The sequence below is a fragment of the Ooceraea biroi genome, chromosome 12 (assembly GCF_003672135.1).
Source record: "Ooceraea biroi isolate clonal line C1 chromosome 12, Obir_v5.4, whole genome shotgun sequence".
NCBI classification, from domain to species: Eukaryota; Metazoa; Arthropoda; class Insecta; order Hymenoptera; family Formicidae; genus Ooceraea; species Ooceraea biroi.
The window spans coordinates 819,085-839,518 of NC_039517.1; the positions used below are offsets into that span (position 1 = coordinate 819,085).

The 20,434-nt window shown below is 46.3% G+C and overlaps 1 protein-coding gene across 1 annotated transcript in view; it reads right to left on the minus strand.

The window, feature by feature from the left end:
- The window catches only part of LOC105278831 (neuropeptide SIFamide receptor), a 47,909-nt gene that overhangs the window by 12,251 nt on the left and 15,224 nt on the right, over positions 1-20,434 (minus strand). The window contains exons 7-12 of the mRNA XM_026974456.1: positions 13,422-13,564; positions 10,669-10,841; positions 7,202-7,406; positions 6,037-6,140; positions 3,804-3,927; positions 509-678 (exon numbers count right to left, since the gene is read on the minus strand). Coding sequence (XP_026830257.1) covers positions 509-678; positions 3,804-3,927; positions 6,037-6,140; positions 7,202-7,406; positions 10,669-10,841; positions 13,422-13,564 — 919 coding nt within the window. The remainder of the gene's footprint in view (positions 1-508; positions 679-3,803; positions 3,928-6,036; positions 6,141-7,201; positions 7,407-10,668; positions 10,842-13,421; positions 13,565-20,434) is intronic.

The following is a 20,434-nucleotide window of genomic DNA, read 5'->3' on the forward strand; positions in this document are numbered from 1 at the left end:
GCATTTTCATCTTACACGCGCCCGCTCGGGGCACGGAGCGCTCTCGGGAGGGAGGTTCGTCGGGGCTACGCTGATTTCCTGTCTGTCCACGATCGTTATTCCTTCGACTATGGGCTGGGCCCGAATCACCTCGCTTGCATTAAGCTGATCAAGCAATATCACGAACGAGAGCGCCGTACATACATGTGTACATCTACGCGTGCTGTACGCGAGCGGTATACTTGGCACACGCTCTCCCACGGGATCGGATTATTGCCCGGCGTGTTTCCTCCCTCCAACATTTACCCCCGAGGAGGAGGAGGGTCGCGCTGCTGACGGATTCGGCTCGACGCCGCGCGCCGCCAAAAGAGGGTGGTTTCGCGTTGCCGCGGCAGACGCTCTTCATCCCCTTTTCTTTTCTCTATTTTTGTTCTCTTTTTTTTTAGCGTCGCACGCGCATCACACTTATGTGTAACACTTATATGATACGAAACGTATGTACGAGCGGATGTACGGGCGCGGTACTCACTTTGCGGCGGGGTTTGCGACGCGCCAGGCCGTGCGAGCTGCAACAGAGGATCCCCGAGACGCTGCGACGGAAGTTGCGCGTCATGAAGCAGTAGATCACGGGGTTCAGGGCGCTGTTTGCGTGTCCCAGGAACAGGCAGTACGAGAGCGCGTCCGCTATCGATCTCCCTTCTGCGAACAATTTCCAAGCGATCTCTTTGTCACGTCTCTCCTCATTCCAGGTGCGCGTGTGTGCGTGTGTGTGTGTGGAGAATTAATTAAAACTAATTAATGCGTGTTATCGGAAGAGGAGAATGATCGCTTGTGTGCCGCTCTGTCGCGCGGAAGGAACGTAAGAAAAACTCAAGGAAATCCGTGCGGCGGGATGTCCGAGAGAAACCGTAATGAGCGTGCGAATGTGCGATCAGCACGTCGCCGGCTTTCCTTGGATTTTCCTTTTCTTTCCTCGTGTGTGTTTTCATAAGTTAATTATGAAACGAATGAATAATTAATGTGCCGTGTGTGTCGACGCTTTTAATCAGCAATTTGCAGTCATTCCCTGTGAAATCACGCCGTTTACGGTGCGCGCATGTACGTACGCGGGGCGGGTAAATTAGCGTAACTTAATTTGAATTGTAGAGAAAACAAGACGGGGGTGGATGCCGCGCGCGAACCGTGGCGAGGAGGGTTGAGGAGGGCGAAAGATGTCGGAGCATCGTTTACAATAGACTGAGCATTTGCAGCGCTACGGTTATAAGGAGGAAACACGTAGGCAACGATTTTCATAAAGCCATTTACACAAAGGGTTCAGGCAGATGCAGCGATGATGAAGAAGACGAAGACGACGACGACGACGACGCGGAAACTTGCGCTCGCGTTTCAAGCTGCAGCGGTGGTGGCATCGCTCGTAATGGGGTGTAAAATAACTCGATAAATTGAGCGCCGTATTTCAAACTGTGTCACCAAGTTTGAACCGTCGCGCTCGAGATGGAAATTCGCCGACTCGCTTCCTCTAGCTTCAAGGTCCATGAAAACGCGTGTCCCATTGTTTTACCTCGTGTTCGCGTAATTACACTCGAGTGCAATTGAAATGCAAGACACGCGAGACCTCGGAGATTCTTCCCTCGTGGCGAATAAAGTATTATAAATTTATCGTCCGCTGGAGGAGGCGAAAGATATAATAGAAGTATTATCTTAATTACAATTAGCATAATGGAAGTAGGAGTGTGTATCTCGGGGGAGGACACACGTTCGCACTCGCAACATACATGCCTTGACAGTAGGTTGCCTGAAAAATACATGAAGAGTTCTTCAAATCTGGATTCCTCCACGGCGGCAAGGTGGTTCTCTTCCAAGAGGAAAATCCACTGCTGGAAAAAGCGGTGAATTACGATTCTGCGGAGATTGCACCTGGGACCCTGACATTACCAGTCAAGCTCTCAGTGTTGGATGCCATCCGAGGCTTACGTTATTACTGACGCTGTATCACCTGACTAGCAGGCAAGCAAGCTGCGACTCCAGAGAGAGATGGTAACATCTCTCTCGCGATTTGATAGACCGACTATGAATGTCGAGTCATATCCCTAAGGATCCCTCTAGTAAATAATATAAGCCGGGACGATGCGCTTCCTAATGAACGCGAGACTTGAGCTTCCGTCATTAACTGTAATTTTTAAGTTCAGTTATATGTTCAATCAGCACTAAGAAGGAAGTTCAAAAAGATGATTTTTGAATTTGTACCAACAAGAATTGTGCGCACGAATGATCGATTTAAATATAAATAAACACGATTATAAAGACAGACGGCAGTCGTGGAAGAATATCAGATGTTACCGCCTACTGCTTGAACTGAAAAAATATCATCATCCAAAATGGAGACGATGACAGTTGATAGATCGAACGTTACGCAATTCTTCTCTTCGGAGCCTGACGTATCGCGTCACCATTTTGCTGCTTCCTAATTCCGGTGTAACGACATTACTCGCGTGTCTACACAACAGCCGCTAAATTTCCGGCGCCGTCAGCTTTGCGGCTTCCCCGTCCGAGTAATTTCGGGGATTTTATCTTCCGCGGTGGAAGCAACGCGCACCGACTCGATAATTCGGTAAAGTTCCTGGTAACCAGGCTGCGGAAAATTTAATCTGCCCTGGCGGCCTCACCACGTGCGATGTTCCCTTTGTACGCCTCGGCGCAACATCGATTTACTCGCAACATCCATCACGGAAGACGCGTGCGCTTGTTAAGCTCGCGCGGAAAAGAATCCGGATCGGTGCTTGCTCGAAACAAATGGTGGAACCAGAAATCCGTAAGGCGGTCGATCGATAGTGGATCACGCGGAAGCAAGTGACGCTTCAAGTACAGCTTAACTCTTGAGCCAGCGAGCGGGATATTCTCTTGAAAAATGCAGGTCTCGGAAAAACGTGACGGATCTTTGTAAAAGGAGCAGCACCGAGCGGACGCTGCATTATTTCGAGCACACATGTGGCCGACATGTAACGGTGTTTGCACGCTCCTTTTCAGAGTAATCTCACGCGAGAGGGAGGAAAGTGTCGATGCTCGGTTTACTCGATGAGTCTTGTTTCAGTGAAAGAATCAGGACGATGCATTCCGATCAGAAGAGGCGAAAAGGAGACCGCATTATTTATTGAACGCTCTCCTATTGAATGGGGACAGATGCTCTCATAAGCGCAATTGTGAAAATGCAAACAAATGTAGTTAAAAGTGTTATTAAAAATTAAAATTAAAAATCAAACACAGAATACTTTGTAGTTCAAAGAGTACGAATTAATATTAGGTGCTTGCAAAAGGTCATATGATATTAAAGCAATCTCCCTTTCTTCTTGATCTTTCTCATTGCTCTCAAGTAATGGGATACTGTTGATTCATTAACTCCAAGCTGCCCTGCAAGCTCCTTCAATGTCTGGGACGAGTTTTCGAGCAATGCTTCCGATTCCTGACTTTGCTTCTATTTATGAGCTTACGAACTCTTGCAAGTATTTAGTAACAAATCATAACGTGAATACATTTTGCCAAAAGTCAAAAGGACATAAATTAATAGTAATTAATCCAAAAGTCGACGTACAAGGTGAGTGAGACGCATATGGAGGTAAAAGTGAGACTCAAGTGGCAGTAAAGTGCAGATGTGCAAATAAAATGTGTAAGGGGATGCAATAGAAAGAAGAAGACGCCGCAAGGATATTTCCCCGTCTGAAACGATTCGAAGGGAGCGACGGCGCGCAAATATTCCCGTTCGACAGTCGTAAATATAGTAAATTCAGCTGCGAGGTATACTCGGATTTTTGCAAGCTCGCACTCACCGACGGCGCCGAGATCGACTAGCAGCCTCAGCATATTGTATGGCAGCCAGCACAGGGCGAACAGCAAAGCGAGCAGCAACAGAATCCAGGCGATCCGCTTCCTCTCGCGTACCAACCGGAAGCTCTGTGAACAGAAGGTGATCATGTCACGTCTCCGGAATATAGATTGGGCTTGATAGCGCGCGCGGCTTCAATGAATTCCGCGTGGATCGCCGCAGACGGGAATTGTGCGAGTGATGAAAGAGACTCGGATCAATCGTCCGGCGTACTGAGAAAGAGATCTTTGTCACTTGGGACTGTGCATGCATAACAAGACACTTGCTCCAGGGAGGAAAAGCATTTTTCTATCAAGTACACCACTCTCTATGATGTTAATATTATAATAATAATGACTTTATGTGTGCACGTGCTATATTGCCAATTGCATAGGAGGCCTTTTTGATATATTATATGTATATATTTTTTCTCTCTTTTTATTCTTGTGTAATTTATTTAATTATATATATTTTTATTTTTATTTGTGTAATTAATTCGACGGTTTCGTTAAAATCTATATTTCTACAATTAGAACATATCTATGTATAGCTGAAATAATTATAAAAAGATCGACGTTAAAAGTCAATCATAATAATCACAGATACTTTTTTTCGTCCCAGCGCGATTCAAATTGATTCTCGTTAGATTTCAGATGGACGGGTGATATTTTTAATTCAACTGACAATTTCAAGAGACACGCGCCGCGCCATCGCGGAGTCACGCTGACTTCTGAGTGAGATATCAGAGAAGTTACGTCATCCGAGGAGGAATAATTCCGCGGGGGTTTCCCCAGCACAGGTTGCTTCGCGCATCGAAATTACGTCATTAGGGCGTTATTTATATACGCGCACGACGGCAAATTTGATCGACCGACCGGGCAGCGAGCGTGCCCGAAAGAACACGCGTAACTATTCTTCGGCGGTGTCTCGTTGTGCGAAAGTTGCGCGGCGGCGTTGCTCACGTACGCCACAATTTCACAAAGTCTGCGGAGAGAGAAAAAAAGAGGGAAAGAGAAAAAAAAGGGAGCCCCTCTCCTTCTGTAATTTATATGCAGCTAATTTGCCGCACCACGTCGCGCCGACTGGCACCACGCAAAGAATCACGTCGGAATTGCGAGCGAGCGTAAAGCTTAATTCGTCACGGTTCCTCTTCTTCCTGGCTCGTCCTTTACCTCCTTCTTCTTCTTCTTCGTTAGCGTAATTCAGCGCGGCGGAATAAATTGCAGCTTATTGCTGTCGCTCTCTGTCGCATCGCGTTTCATTCAGGCCGCGTCTGCGTGGAATGAATTAGCGGCGCACTGCAAGCGGACAGAGGCGTGTCGCCTTCAATCGGGCGTGATCGCGCTTCCCGCAAAACTGCGGCGCCGAAGCGCAAAAGGACCGTTTCCCGATCCAATCGGTTTAATCGGGAACTCGCGTTTCTTTCAGGCCGCCCGCGCAATTCCAGCAAAATTTTCAATAGAAACCAATCTTAATGAAAAAGCTAGCGGAGGGAGGATACAGAGGAACGGGGAGGGGTAGAAGAGCAGAATGATCGCATTAAAACATCCTCTCTCGGGGGGGTAGGACGCACGAATGACGTCAGCGGAGCAATATCAACGGCGAATTTCCGTCATTAAATCGCAATTAACGGCGATAAGCTCGCGCGATCGGACAGCCAGTGATGGACCGAAGTATGCGGAGGGGACGGGTACAGATCCCGTCATAAAGCATCTAGCCTCCCCTCCGGCGCGACGTGATCCAATTAAACTTACAAGAGAGACGCCGTCTTTCGCCAGCTCTCGCAATCGGCCGTGCAAAATTAATTCGACGACGATGGGCGTCGATTCGCGTCCGCGCACCGGCGTCGCTTTGTGGACGCGTCGCGCGACGCGGTTTTTAACGCTGATTCCGCATCGGGGATTACAAAAACGTACGTGTGCAATTGACACATTGCGTCACAAAGAGCCGCGACAAATGAACAGCAACCGCGCCGGTTTTTACCCGGCGTTTCACAGCGTTTCAGAATGGATAAAACCGCGCAACGTGCATGTATGTGCGTCATTTCTCTCTCTCTTTCTCTTTGAGCGAGTAAAAGCGTCGCACGGAAATATTGCGCCGAACCGTCGACGGCACCAATAATCGCGGGAGCAGCGATCGTTGGAGTCAATAGACAGATCGTGCATGTTGACAACGATCGAGAGACAATTTGATCCGACCTGCTGCGAGCTGGCGCTTCCCTCGACGCTGTCGCAGTCGAAGGGCGGCTTCCTGGAGCAGAGGGTGCGACTCATCATGGAGTAGGCGAGTATCACGATGAGACCTACAACGTAACAAGTGACAGCTGACTCTGTGTGACTAGAATGAAGGGAGGAGACAAACGAAGACGAATGGCCTGGAATTTTCTTACCCCTCGCCAGAAGGGCGGCACGCGAAGGGACTTTTACCGCGAAATACGTCTCGTCACGATGTTAAAAGAGTTAAAAGAGACAATCGTGTAAGTATCGCGGCGGAAACTGTCGGAATAAAGTAGCGAAACATCAACGAAAGTATGGAACATCAACACGAATAAGTCTATCGCGACTCATAAATTTATAGAGAATTATTAATGAACTTATGTCGAATATGCACGAGCGCGATGTAATCGTGCCAAGCTAATTAATGTTGCAAACAAGTAGTTGCAAGCGATCGATATCACCACGTGACGTATTCGGCCGTGTTTGGCCGATCGGCAAGCCCTCCCGACCGCCCTTCCACGTTCCGCCCTTTTTGCCGAAGAGTCAGTTCTTTTCTTCAACGCGGTTTCCGGAGAGGAAATTTTTCTTCTACTTTACATCTTAATACATTCGCTATCACGCGTTAGGTATGAGTAATCGATCTATCATAAGAATTCAATATCATACATCTGACAGCGACTGTCTTTTATTTCGTTCCCATAAAAATACAAAAGTCCATCTGATTAGTATGAAAAGTATGCAAAAGCATTTGATTTGTGATAAAAGCTTTTTCTGATGTTGGCAGCGAACGTGTCAATATCTACTGTCTAGATTCATTATTTCCATATTTTCGATAGCCAGATGAATTTCTTTCGACATTATATACGTCTCAATTTACCGATCCTACTTAAGATTAGTAAGTTCCGTTTGACTTTTGCCGAGAACTTCTCTTTTTAACTTTCAAGCGAGGAATTATCGCTGTTTGACGAGCCAAATAGAATTGAACTGAAAAACTTTGTAATCCTCTTAATACCTAAGAACGTTGGAACAGATTAAAAGTAGAAGTAAAATTTCGACTTGGCTTTTTCTCACATCATGAACGGCAAACTTACATTGCAATCGCGCTGATCACCGTATCCGATCGCATCTAATGCAGATTTCAACTTACCCGGCACGGCGTAAACCAGGACGAAGCACACGGCCCCGAAGACGTGCGGTTTGATCCCCAGCGGCCCAAAGTCTTCAATGCAGACGTAGAAGGCTGGCGGCATCCGCGGGGCGCGCAGATTGTCGCGCGAGAAGTTGCCACGGGTTGCCCAGGAGCCGTGGAAAATTATGTTGTCGAGCTCCATGCCTGAACTGCGCAGAGTCATCTGCGGAAAAAGAAAACAGACGCGACGCTCATAAGCTTCAGCTGATGGGGGTGGGTGCGCATGGGGCGAACAGTCTTCTCCCCTTGTCGCGGATGCGTTTTTCACGTTGTTTAGATAATGATCATAGCCGTGTTCAGGGCGGCGTCGGAACGCTCAGCGGATTGATCGCGGATCGATGCGGCCTCGACCGGTAATCCCGTTCCGTGATGCGCACGTGATTAATTTGGACTAATGGACTCGGGCGGAGGCTCGCTCGCCAAAGAAGGTTTCGTTCTTTCTTTCTCGGCTTCCGGTCTTCGATCGGGTTGCGGCGGGCATTCTTGCTGCCGAGTAACTCCACTTTTTCGGCATTATTGCAAATACTGCTTTGTACGATTAAATCAACTGGCGTTCTGCTGGCGCATTCTGCGTTTTCTATTTATATAGCAAAGGTAGAATGGTGAAGACTGATAAGACCTGGACGGAGTAATACTTGGTTAATTGATTATATTAATTGTGCCTGATAATTAGGTTGAGCGCCGTTGCGTCACGCACTCGCAGACCCGCTCGATCAGCCATTCCATTAAAGGCGTGTAACGTCAATCAATTAAGCGCCTCGCTCGGCGTGAAACCTTTAAAACAACATGGATGAAGGGAGACCGGACAGGGAGAGAGGCATTTATCGTGCACCCTCTCGGTAAAGCGATAACCCACCGAACCTTTATGCTTTCTCAAACAGACGGCACTCTTGACACCTTTTCGGTCATGTCAACCGATAATAATTGATCCACTCGTATCCAACTGTTATCGGTCGCGTGATATCGTGTGATATCACACTCGACGTGCGATATTCGTCCCGTTTTTCCAGGGAATCACCTTGCGAACCTCAAAACTTGTTTATTCTGCCGCTTCAATTTCTGTTGCGAGAGCGTTTTGTGCATTTTGTGAGTTAAAGAAGAGACTCGTCTATAAAATCAAATGTATCATCGCGATTGTGCGACGAAATATCTCGAAACTGAAAACAACGTGTAAATAATTTAGAAAACAGATCTAAAATTACGGCAAAGTAATGAAATAATTCAAATCAAAAGATGTAAGTTTAGAAATAGTTAAGCTCATATCAGACTACGTATTGGAGATTGGAGATTGGAATTTGACCAATCAGAACAAAGCAAAGAAGAATCTCCAATCTCCAATACGTACCTTACAAGACATTATAATTGTAAATATAATTTCTGATATTTATATAAAAGTGTATCTAAAATCGGGGATTCAAAGAAGGCACTCGTCTTTTTAGTTTCTTCGCAAACCGACTTTGAAGACCGCCGCGGGAGCGCGTCGGGTCGCTTCGCTTTCCGATATACTTCCTTTGTCTAATCAGAATCTGCGTGCTGCAATCAAAAATACCGTCGCATCCGCTCGAGGGGCGAAATCGATCTCGGGGAGCTCGCGAAGCCGGGGGAGCGCGGTCCGCTTTGCCTCGCGAGCGAGTTGCGTTCGCTCTCTTCGCTCTCTCGCGCGCGTACCATCGTCGGTCAAAATGGGGCACGTGCACAATGCGCCCCGGGCATATCTCAGCGGAGCAATTGTTCTAGAAAAACGGGAAACGCGAGTACAGGAATGGACGCACAGCTTTGTGCGGAAGGGTGACATTAATACGGATCGGTCGAGGGGGGAAACTTCGACCTCCGCTCGTCACGCAATCCTGGAAACGCTGCCGACGTCGCGCTTCCATTCTGCAGAGCATGCACTTCCGCCGCTTGTTTGAATTGGTTTAATATAAGCTATATTTGCCATGCACCGTGCACGGGACGGTGCACCCGCTAATCCGCTATTTGCGTATCCGGATGGCAATACTCGCTACTCCGCCGCCACTTTTCACCATGCCTCGGATTTCCGATCGCGTTCAACTGGTCTATATTGGTTCAACGACCGATCCGCCAGCTGATGTCTTTCGTTGCTCGTCCGTGTCTCGCTTGATGTGCCATCTTCGTCCGTCTGCTTTGCGCTCCGACTTCGTTTTTATCGTTACTGGTTACTCGTGCGCATTAAGGGAGAGATTTCGAGTGTAGATTCGCCCGGAACACAAAGCGGATAAAGGTTGACATGTATTTATGTGCGAACGGAAACCGTATCGCTATGAGAAATGGACGGATACTTCCTCCCCGCGGATTTACATGTTGAACAGGACGAACGCATCCCAATGGTGCGATAATGCCGCAAGAGTGAAGCCGGGACTCCGCCACTCCCGGGGGAATAAAGGGAATAAAAATATATCCTGATGTACGCGCGGATTTGTTTGTATCTGTGCGCGTATCATTTATATACCTCCGCCTATTCTTCGGAGGAATAGACCCCCGCGCTTCGGTGATTCCTCTTACGCGCGAGCTATCTCCATCGTCGATACCACGGGATTTCCCGCAAATTCCGCCCGTTTTATCGCGATCCTGCAATTCCGCAAATGTGAGACGAAAGCATTTCTCTTAATTAAATCACATGGGAAAATAGAATTTGATAAGCGCGGTTGTTAGTGCGTATTTTTTTTTAGTAATTGTAATATTTTCCTATTATTATACGTTTTACAATATTTGTTACGGTCATTGTTCTACTTGATTATACTTGAACTGATTAATAGAAACGAATCTTTAATCAGTAGGTAACAAAATTCTGTTTCGCGGCTGCGTACCGAGAAATTTGACGCTACTAACACAACATCACCATATTCAAAGATCTCCAGTTACATATTAAACACGTTTCGTATAATTATATTCGAACATTAAACATGATTCTTACACGAAATAACATGAAAAATATTCAAAAACATTTTCAGTTCTTCATCAGAGATTTCACGATCGTCGTAATGCAGTTCATAAGCACCAGGAGTTTCGCCATTAACAAACACTGAACACGAGTCCCATTCCCATTTAAATATTTATCTCGACTCTTCGAAGCAGAGGAGAACCAAGCAGAACGCGCTTTTCTTTAATGAGTATATAAATATATTAGCTCATTAACTAATTGCAAGTAATCCGGATCGCGTTTAGATGAATGAATCAAATTAAACACATACTTACATATTTGATTGCACAACATAGCTTCTCACATATTAATTTTATAGCGGAATAAGCAATCTTTAAAAAACCAAGGACAAAATTCCCCAAAACCAATCGCTACATTGAGCTATCATCTAAATTATTTAGTCAATGACCTACAAAACATTTTTGCGTCCGCCAAATCGACGCGGCCAGTTAGTTCGGATATCAAAGTCGCGCGATTTACTCACCCCTCTGAGGACGGGCACGAAGATAGCCAGGGCGAACAGCCAGAGCGCGATGATAACGAGCACGGTGCTTCTGCGATTGAATACTCGGCGGAACGCCATGGGATTCCTTATCGCCAGATACCTGTCGATGCTCATTGCTGTGATGGTGAACACCGAGGCGGCCACGGCAACACCTGCAACAACGCACAGGCACCATTATCATCCCGCGGACGGAAATTTCGAGCGTTCGCCGATCGATCAGTCGCGTCGCCCACACTTAGCGGTCACGCCTTCGTCACGTTCGTCGATCTAATTTCGTAGGTCGTCTTTTGTTACCCCGATGCGATCGGAAAGGGGCCTCGGGCGAGAGGAGAGGAGCTCAGGATACTCTTTTTAATTTAATTCAATCTCGCTTAATCTCACTTAAAAATCTCCTCTTCCGGCGTTCAAAAGAGTGCAACCGCTACCTGTCCGTTCTCTTGCTTGTTTTTCCGAAAGCTTTTTGTTAAAGTTCCAGTCTGTTAAAACTTCATACCTCCTTTATCCTGATTCCTCTTTGTGCTCTTGTATCGTATGTTATAATAGTGTGATGTGTGTAGTGTAATAATAATTTAAACTTTATTGCGCGCAAGAGAGAAAGCAAGAGAGAGAGAGAGAGAAAGAAAGAAGGGAATGAGTGACAAATTCATAATCCACCCACACCCTGAAATATTCATAAATGGTATGAGTGCATCCCCTGGGACGCAAGGATAGAGCACACCACGCGTTTTCACAGCGGCGCGAAGCGTGCTCACGTTTGTTAAAAAGCGCCAACACGTTTTATGCGTGATTCCACCCGCGAGCGATAAAGCGCGCCAATGACGCCGGCGCAAATTATTAAGGGGGTTCGTTACGCGTGTTCATACGCTTTAATTTTCGCCGACGCGAGCTTTTATTCAGAGAGCTGCGTGACAGGGCTGATTTAGTTACACGCGTGGCGTTATTTATCCACCGCTTCGGGTAGATCGCCCGAGATCGCCACCCGCCACTCGTCATTCATCCCTCGCGCGCGATTCCATCAAATGCCGTCTGCGCGGGCGAGCGCGCGTTATCACTCGAAAATGGAAATTTATTTAGATAAAAGGAACGGAGGGAGGAGAGGTGGGATATAAAATATACGAGCGGCACATGCGGACCTGCCGCTGCGAGCATGCGAGCATCGATCGCGAGCGCTTTAAATCCGCGTTTTAAAAATTCCTTTATGCGGAATTGCAATTGCACGTGTGGGAGGACTGCAAGGTCGCGCTCAACAAAGCCGTCTGACAGGATAAACGGTTATTGTTTCTTTTTCCTTTTGCGGTTCTGCTGCGTGAGCGTTAAGGAAACAGAACTGATAATCTGAAATTAATTTGAAGAGTTTCCATTAAGCGGCACCATGCTGAATTGTTTACCGTGTCAGATGGTAATGCGCGGGGGAAAGTACTCCCTTAACGAGGGTAAATAGAACTACTCAGGGTGAGTTTTAATTATTCTATAATGGCGCGCGCGCGCGTAGACCGCGACGAATCCGTCGCCCTGAAATACGCGAGCAATGTGGAATTCAAGTAATTATTTTAACGTTTAATATGTCGTGCAACTGGTCCTTCCGCGCGGCATGCACTATGCACGCGTATCATAATTTTCACCATATCGAAGTTTCCATAACTCGAGCGCATTGATGAAGAAGAAAACACATCGATGCGATTTTTCTTCGCTTACTTTTTAGCCGTCCGATCCGACGCGAGGGGCGAAACTCAAACCCCCCTCCTCCTGGTCTAGTTAAGATAACGCCAATATGCGTACTGAGAGTCCTGAAACTCATCAGACGAATTCAGTTGGCCGAATTAGCGGAATACAAACTTCCAAGGGAACCCCTGACACCTGGAATTACACGCGAACGTGTAATTTTCCCCGTGCGGGAGGGATTTTGTCTACGGACCACGCAAAACACGCAGGCGTTATTAGAACGAGAACTCGTTTGCAGGATCGCGCGTTTATATGTATGTATACATAATTGCGGCGAGAATCAATTACGCTTCCAGTCCAGACAGGTCCAGTTCGGGGGAAAGAAATTTTCATAAAGAAATTAACTCCGGGAGAAATAAAATTTCATAAAGAAATTAAAAATTTTATGTTATTTTAATTAACGGCAACATCGTCGGTTGATTAAAAACCGCGGGAGAACGGAAAGGAGCACGTCGAAAATTTGGAAGCGCAGTACGCTTGTTTGCGCGTTTCCAATCTTCTGGAGCGCCAGCGAACGATAGGGGTTGCCGTTGAAGCAGTGAGAGCGTTTTCCATAGGACGCTGGAAACGTTTCGGTATTAATACCGAATCTCCCGCAAAACGGGAACCCATTACCGTACAGTCTAATCGAGTCGCGCGGATAACCGGGTTGCCTGATAAACAACCCCCCTGCGGTAATCGCGACGCCGATCGGATCCGGCGATAAAATTCCTCAGCGCGACAATCTTATCGATCCGATCGCTCTCTTCCGCCACGGAGCAACTCGTTTGTTGTTTCGTAAAACATAAAAAAAAGCAAAAATGGAAAAAACTGATTAAAGTACGCGGAAAAAAAGGAGGAACGACAGCGGAAGCTATCGCTGTTATTCGCACAATAAAATGGAAGTGCGACGGCGATGGTGCTGTCGCGAGGGGATTTCAGGCGCGATCACATCGGATAAGTATGATCGAGTTTTCAGGGTTCCTCTCCCCCCCGGCCTGATGTGTAGGGCTTACAGGAAATATACTTACCCTGCAAATAAGAGGAGAGCTTGCACATGACTTCACCGTGCCTCCATACAATCGACACCGCCTGGCTGACTGCCACCGGCATGCAGATTGTGGTTACCAGCAGATCCGCGACAGACAGATTCACCACAAAGTAGTTGGTGACGCTGCAAGCAGAATTTTCGACGGCTTTATTTTGTTCTCGAACGAGATTAACGAGCTGGGTCTCGCGACTCGCTCTTCCCTGCATCGCAGTTCCATTTGAATGACATTACATGGTTGATTAAAATGAAACGCACACTTTTCAATAAATATTTTTATCGAAACATGCGTATTCTTTTTTGCTTTCCTTTTTTTGAAGAAATAAAATAACATATTTCATAAAATTTGAACAATGGCGCATCGCGGTGACCGATGAATCAGCGATGGTGGGATTTTCCCACGAGGTGGTTCCGATCATCCGCATTTGTGAAAGACAAACTTTGTTTCTCTCTTTTGTTTTTTTAATAAATATACCACATCGGGAATATCGCGCTGTCGACTTTATTATCGCTTATTAAACGTAATCGTTTCGTTGTCCGATCGGGATTCCGCTATTCATTCACTCTCTGCGAGGGATTAAACGTTCCTTTATCGGGTAGTGCGGTGTTGCTTTATAAGGGAATGCGCTTTCATTCCGTGAATAAACAACAAACAAACCCAGCCCGGGTTTGCGACAAAATGATTACGCATATCTTTGCAAACGAACAGCGGCATTATTGTAGGCCGATATCGTCATTCAATTAATTTAATTAACGGGACGCACACGGGGGAGCACGGGGCACATGGGAATCATGCAGCACAAATGGAACCCGGAGGGGGACAAGCGCATTGATCGTGAGGGGTGCCAGGGCGCCAGCCCAGTTACCGATATTCGATATCGGGACCGAGGACGGTTCCTCGTTACATTCTCAAGTACTTACTCATCACGGGAACAAACATCATTGTCAGTTACCAAAGTCTCGAGGAGAAGCGAGATCTTTGAATACGCCACTCGACCCATGCCACCCTTTTCCGTCTGTTCCTGCGCGCTCCACCCCCTGCGTGCAATCGCCCTGCCAATTCGCTGACACAGTTGTGGGAAACTTGTTCGATTTCTTTCAAGATGCGGCGGAGCAGAAGATTCACCGTTCGACGATTTTCAATGAGAATTCCGCCCTTGACGAACAACACTTCGTTCCCCGAAGGAACTTCCGGGTCACCGGGTTAATAATTGAGTATATTGTTACAGCGGACGTTTTGCGGCGAGTATTTCTCTGGGACGTTATTATACGCTTTCAAGTATATGTTGTACATATTTAGATATATAAAAAAATTAAGGATATAAAATAATGAAGCGTAACGCAGAGGATATATAATAGCCTGATTTGGCTGGTGTGACTTCTGGATATCTTGTTCCCAAAGCTCAAATTGGCGACGAAAGGAAGGCGTTACGATACTATTCGAGACATCCTGAGGACTTCGACCGCGTTTTTGGAGGCGATTTCGACAACCGAGTATAGTGACTGTTTCGAAAAATTTTTTTAATCGCTATCAGTCAGAAGGAGTGTAGTTAGAATATAAAAGAAAACTGAAAACAAAAAATAATTGGCGACTTGTATCTTTTTTGGCACCAGTCGCATTAGAATCTAGGAAGGCTGAGTAAGATAACAAGATAGCACAAAGAATAAAGGAAGATTGTTACAATAGTCGTGCGATGATCATAGCACAGATACCTTTCCTTACTTGCTCGCATTTTTTGCAAAGTCGCGTATCTTGCTTTTCCTTAATTTTTCGAATTTTGCGAATTTTTCATCTTCTGGAAGCCAAGTTATTCACTCTTTCTCTCTGTCTTTCTTTCCCTCTTTGTTTGATCTCGCTATTCTCGTCATGCGGCAAAATAATAGTAAACTGAAGGAAGGAAAAAAGAAGACATGAAAGTGCCCAGTTGCAGAAACGTCGCATATTCGCGAAACGAAATGAACGACGCAGCATCACGACAAACGGAAGCATATATCGCGGCACCAGCTGAACTTGCATCCGCTCTATAAGTTTAGAAACTTCTTCATTTTTTAACTCTCTCCGGTCAGTATCGATTACAGAGTAGACCATTAATGTAAACGTTAGCGTTATGCGCTATATTTGAGCAGTAGAATCACATTCCTCACTTACTCCATCGCTTCAAGTCGTTATGTTAAAGATAGCTACAACTTTCCAAGCAAAATGTAAAAACAAAATAAAGAATCTACATAGGAACCAATTGAATCTTATATCTAGTTTACAGGCCATTTTACAACCATCTCATCCATTTCATGATGATCGCAGCCGACGTTAGAAGCGAAAAGGTGGCTGCCGCGCCTACTTCATACAGCCATAAACGTCAGCTATAAGAAGTAAAGGAACAACGCTCGATGATGCGGCTTCTCTGACGCGCGTAAACCTACGCGGTCGCGGTTCCAGTTCGTATTTCGGGCTACTCTCGCGCTTCTCTGTACCGACGAAGGGAGGACGTGCGGGTGGGTACGCGACGGAGGGGGTAATAATTTCTGGCGAAAAATAATCAGAGAGAACCCGCGGAGGATCGCCCGCCACGTACGTCCATTCATTATGGACGCTTTGCGGCGGTTTATTTGCGCGATGCCCCGTGTGTGCGCGCGTGCTGCGGATCGGAAATAAGCGGTCGGCTGCAGCGGAACGCTCGAGCGGTAACGCGCGCTGCACGAAATACATTCTTCTTCGTTCGTCCGAGCGACGTTCTGCGTTTTCTCGCACGTCGGTGCGAGCGATCGGTGCTAAATATTGGAACATCCTGCGGAATCCATTCGCACGAGGTAGGAGAGAGAGAGAGAGAGTCCGTCGTTCGTAATTTCCGGTCGCGCGCGAGTTCGCACGTTTTTCCCGCGGACTCCCAATCCGCTTTCTTCGATCGAAGAGGAAATGCTCGCACGCGAGCTGCGGGACAATCTTTTTCTTTTTGATTTTTCTTTGCTCGCGTATCGGATGCACGGTAAATCCACGATCTCTCTAGTTCTTCTTCCTCTCTTCCCGCGGGAATTTTCGTTCCCGCAAATCGTTTCCTCATCCCTCCGCAAACGCGGGATCTCGAGGTATCGGCCGGATGCGATACCGGACGGACGAAGGGAGGGGGGATTAATAACGCCGAACGCGCGAGTTTTGCAGAATTTTCCTCGCCGCTCGCTCGCGGAATGTACACGCGATCGCGTACGTTTGCACTTCCGGTCAGTTCCGTCGGTTCTCCGAGGAATTATCGCACTTTGTGTACACGCGCGCGATACGTTTATCGGCGATACGCAAACGTCGCGTATTCAATTAGTGAAATATTTACGATACGATGTGACAACATCGCGGTACGAATTATGATTGCAATTCAAAAGGGAGCAAAGCGAGAGGGAGCGCGGGGTGGAGAGGGTGGGGATGGAGAAATTGCGTTATTGGTTGTCACTGATAATGATTCGAAGGGAGACCGATATCGCGCGTATATCCGCGCTCGCAAACAAATCTAATTCAGCAATTCGCGCTTCATTAAGGATTCGCATTATCGCGCGTGCACAGCGGGGCGGGGGGGAGAAGGGAGACAGGGGCAATTATGACACTTCAAGGCTATAAAAGCGAATGTCCCGGGATGCCAAATACCTCCCCAATGACTGATCGCAACGGCAAATAATTTCCCTCATCCTCTTCCCCAATTTTCGCGAGTTGGGACAGCAATCGCTGATGGATAACGAATCGTCGGTAACCGTAAAATAAATCTTTCGGATGAAGCTACGCCGCTTCGCTTTGCGTCAAGCCGCGATCGCCGGATTCATCTCTCATCACGAATTTACGAGTGCCAAATGATACGATTGATGTTACTGTGGAAATATTCTCGGGAAACTTTCGAGCAAGAGCTTGGATATCACGGATATCCATAATAGAAATAGAGGTGCGTATCACGTGGGAGGTGGATGCACGTTCGCACTCGCAACATTTCGTACAGCAAAAGTGGGCTGCCTGAAAAATAGATGAGGAATTCTTGACAAGCGAAGTCGGGCATTTTCACCTTACCTTCACGAGGTGATTTTCTCTTTCGAAGGGGAAAATTCTGCTAGGAAAAGCCACGGCGAACAATTGCGATCTTGACAGGGGTCGAATCTGGTACCCTGACATTACCAGTCAGGCTCTCGGTGTCCGCTGCCATTCACAGCTTACGTTATTAATATCGGTCCTTGCAAAAGTTCGTAAGGTCGCAAGAGATGAGTCATTTTATTGACGCAGGATCAAACCGAAAGATGACAAAAGTTATTGAAAGTTAGGCCAATACTGATTAAAATATCACGTGCCATCTCACTGTTATCAATAAAGCAAAATAGCTTTTATTATACAAACTTTTGTAAAGACCATACTATCACTGTATCGCCTGGCAAGCAAGCTGCGACTCCAGAGAGATGATGGAATCTCTCTCCGGAGGTTTGATACACCGACTGCGGACGTCGAGCGGCTGCATCCCCGAGGAGTCCTCCAGTACACATTATATTAATATTTTCCGAGCAAGAGAGAATGACGAATCGCTCGAGTCGCAACTTTGTTCGCTTGATTGGACCTACGATTTGCCGGCGACCGCCAGAGAAAAAAAAGAGATTCACTTGAGCCTCGTGGACTCCCTCTTCGCCCGGGGTTGGTTTAACCGGGATTTGTCGTATCCAATTTGTCTGACCTTTGTCTAGCCTATTACCACCCAGCTTACCTAAGGTCATAATTAGTAGTTGTTTGATCCTGCTATACCACAGGCAATATTCTGCGGTAAGCCGAGCGGACGACCACGCGGCCAATCAAAGTCCGCGTGTTCGGAGATCGTTACGTCTCCCTCCTCCACCTCTCTCTCTCTGCTTCTTTTTCTCTCTCTCTTTCTCTTTTTCCTACTGCCCCGCTGCCCTTTCGTAACCACTTCGTGTAATTTACGAAAATGTTGCGTCACTCGGCTCGAGGGTGGTCCACCGATCGCGGGACTGGCAGAATTAACGGAATCGCGAAAATCTCGTGAAATTGAATGACTAAAATTGCAAACGGCGAGTTCGTCCGCGATTAATCCGCGACTGATGAGCGCATTTGCGGGTCGCGTGTAATTTGCACGTAATCGTGCGTTCCATGAAATGAAAAAAATATGTTTATAATAAAAAATTGACAAGAAATTCACATTATTTTTACATTATATCTTTAAATAAGTGGAATAATATGAATGCTCAATAATATTCTCCGAATCTCAACCCGCGTAATTTTTATACATGAAAAATTATGCGCAGTAGATTACGTTATAAAAGCGCCCTATTATGAATTATTCATTGTCCCGCCGAGGAATTTTTCCCAGCGAAAACGGCGTTAAGTACGTACTTTAAAGCGAATTAAACGGGGGATGTAAACCCTACCTCCCGTTCTTTCTCCCTTGTTCACTTAAGTGTCTCAAACGTTTTACATCTCGAATACTGTCCCGTTGTTTTTTATCTGCAAAATCAGTGCGTGCCTCCATTAAGATAATCCTGTACAAGCGTGTCCGTCCTGTCGCGTTTGCACATTTTTGTCACGTAGAATCCCGCCGTTCGCCCGTTATTTCCATGTGAGCAAGCGCGATGCCCATATGCACGCAAGCATTTACACTAATTGTCATCTCGTAATTGTACACCACTCTCCGATTACAACTCTCCGATATAATATATCAATTAAATATCTACCCTTCCAATAGAAACGATCGACACTATCATTTCCTTGTTAACCTTTGTGCATCAAACATTCAAAATCGCCGTGTAAAATTTTATAAATTGCCCGGATTCCGTTTGCCAAATCCAAATTAAATTTTATCCCATTTTATTATGTCATTTCTCTATTTCTATATATTAAATAAAATATGTATGAGAAAAAAAGATCAAAATAAGATCAACTAAAACAAATTTACAAAATCATGTTATAAATGTAACAAAAAACTTAAATTGCGAGGATAATATCGATTTACAGTTTTGAGCATGTGCCATTACAAGCGAAAATCCCCTAAATCCGTAATAGCCGTTTCACAGGCAGCAGCCGTTAGACACACATGAATCTCTCGTGATCGATCGTCGGAGGTAACGCCGAGGATGACTAAAGTAACTGGTCGCCGAGCATTTTGCGCGAAATACGGCTTTACGGTGTGCCATAAATACAACGTATCCAGAGACAGCTCCGCGCACGGGGGAGGACTGGCGGACCACGAGCGCGTGTATTATGCAATGCCTTTCCCGTAAGAACGCAGAGATATGTTCGCCCCCGTACGTGTTACCGCGGAAATTTACAATGTCTTTTGCGAGGTTGCGCGAAGGTGGGTTTAATGTCGTAGGGTCGCCGTGATTTCTTCGGCGTTGACATCGTGTACTGGTCGATACCGCGCTGCTGCTGAAACTGTACGCATATCACGAATTTCAGCATTGCACTCGCAAACACGCCGATATTCTCGGATGGTTTGCACAATATCGCAGTGCGCTAGTTTATTAAGAGTGACACGGTCATCTAAAGCGGAATAACGCACGATCTATGAAATTATATCAAGCGGCAAGTTGCTATATCAAAGGGAGAGAATTAATTTACTCGAGTGATATCGTTATGTCGCACGTGTAACGCGTAATTACATTACTGAGGGGGAGAGAGAGAGAGAGAAAAATAGAGACTTGTCACAGTATCCTGAGTGCTGAATCGCGAATGGAAAAACAGATCGTCATGCTCGTTTTATTCCGCGAACTTACAAGTCTTCCATCCTTCAATTTCCGATACCTCGATACTAATTTTCTCTTTAAAATTGAATTCCGAAGATTTAGCGATGCGATTTGACGAAATGAGTTCCCGTCAAAGTTTCCTCTCGGGAACGAATACGATTTTGATTTTTAATGTCCGGTTTTTAGCGCGACGCAGCTACAGAAGTTCTTCTAGCCTCGATACTCCAAAGAGAGAAAGAGAGAGAAAGAGAGAGAAAGAGAGAAACTTGTCACTGCGTCTTG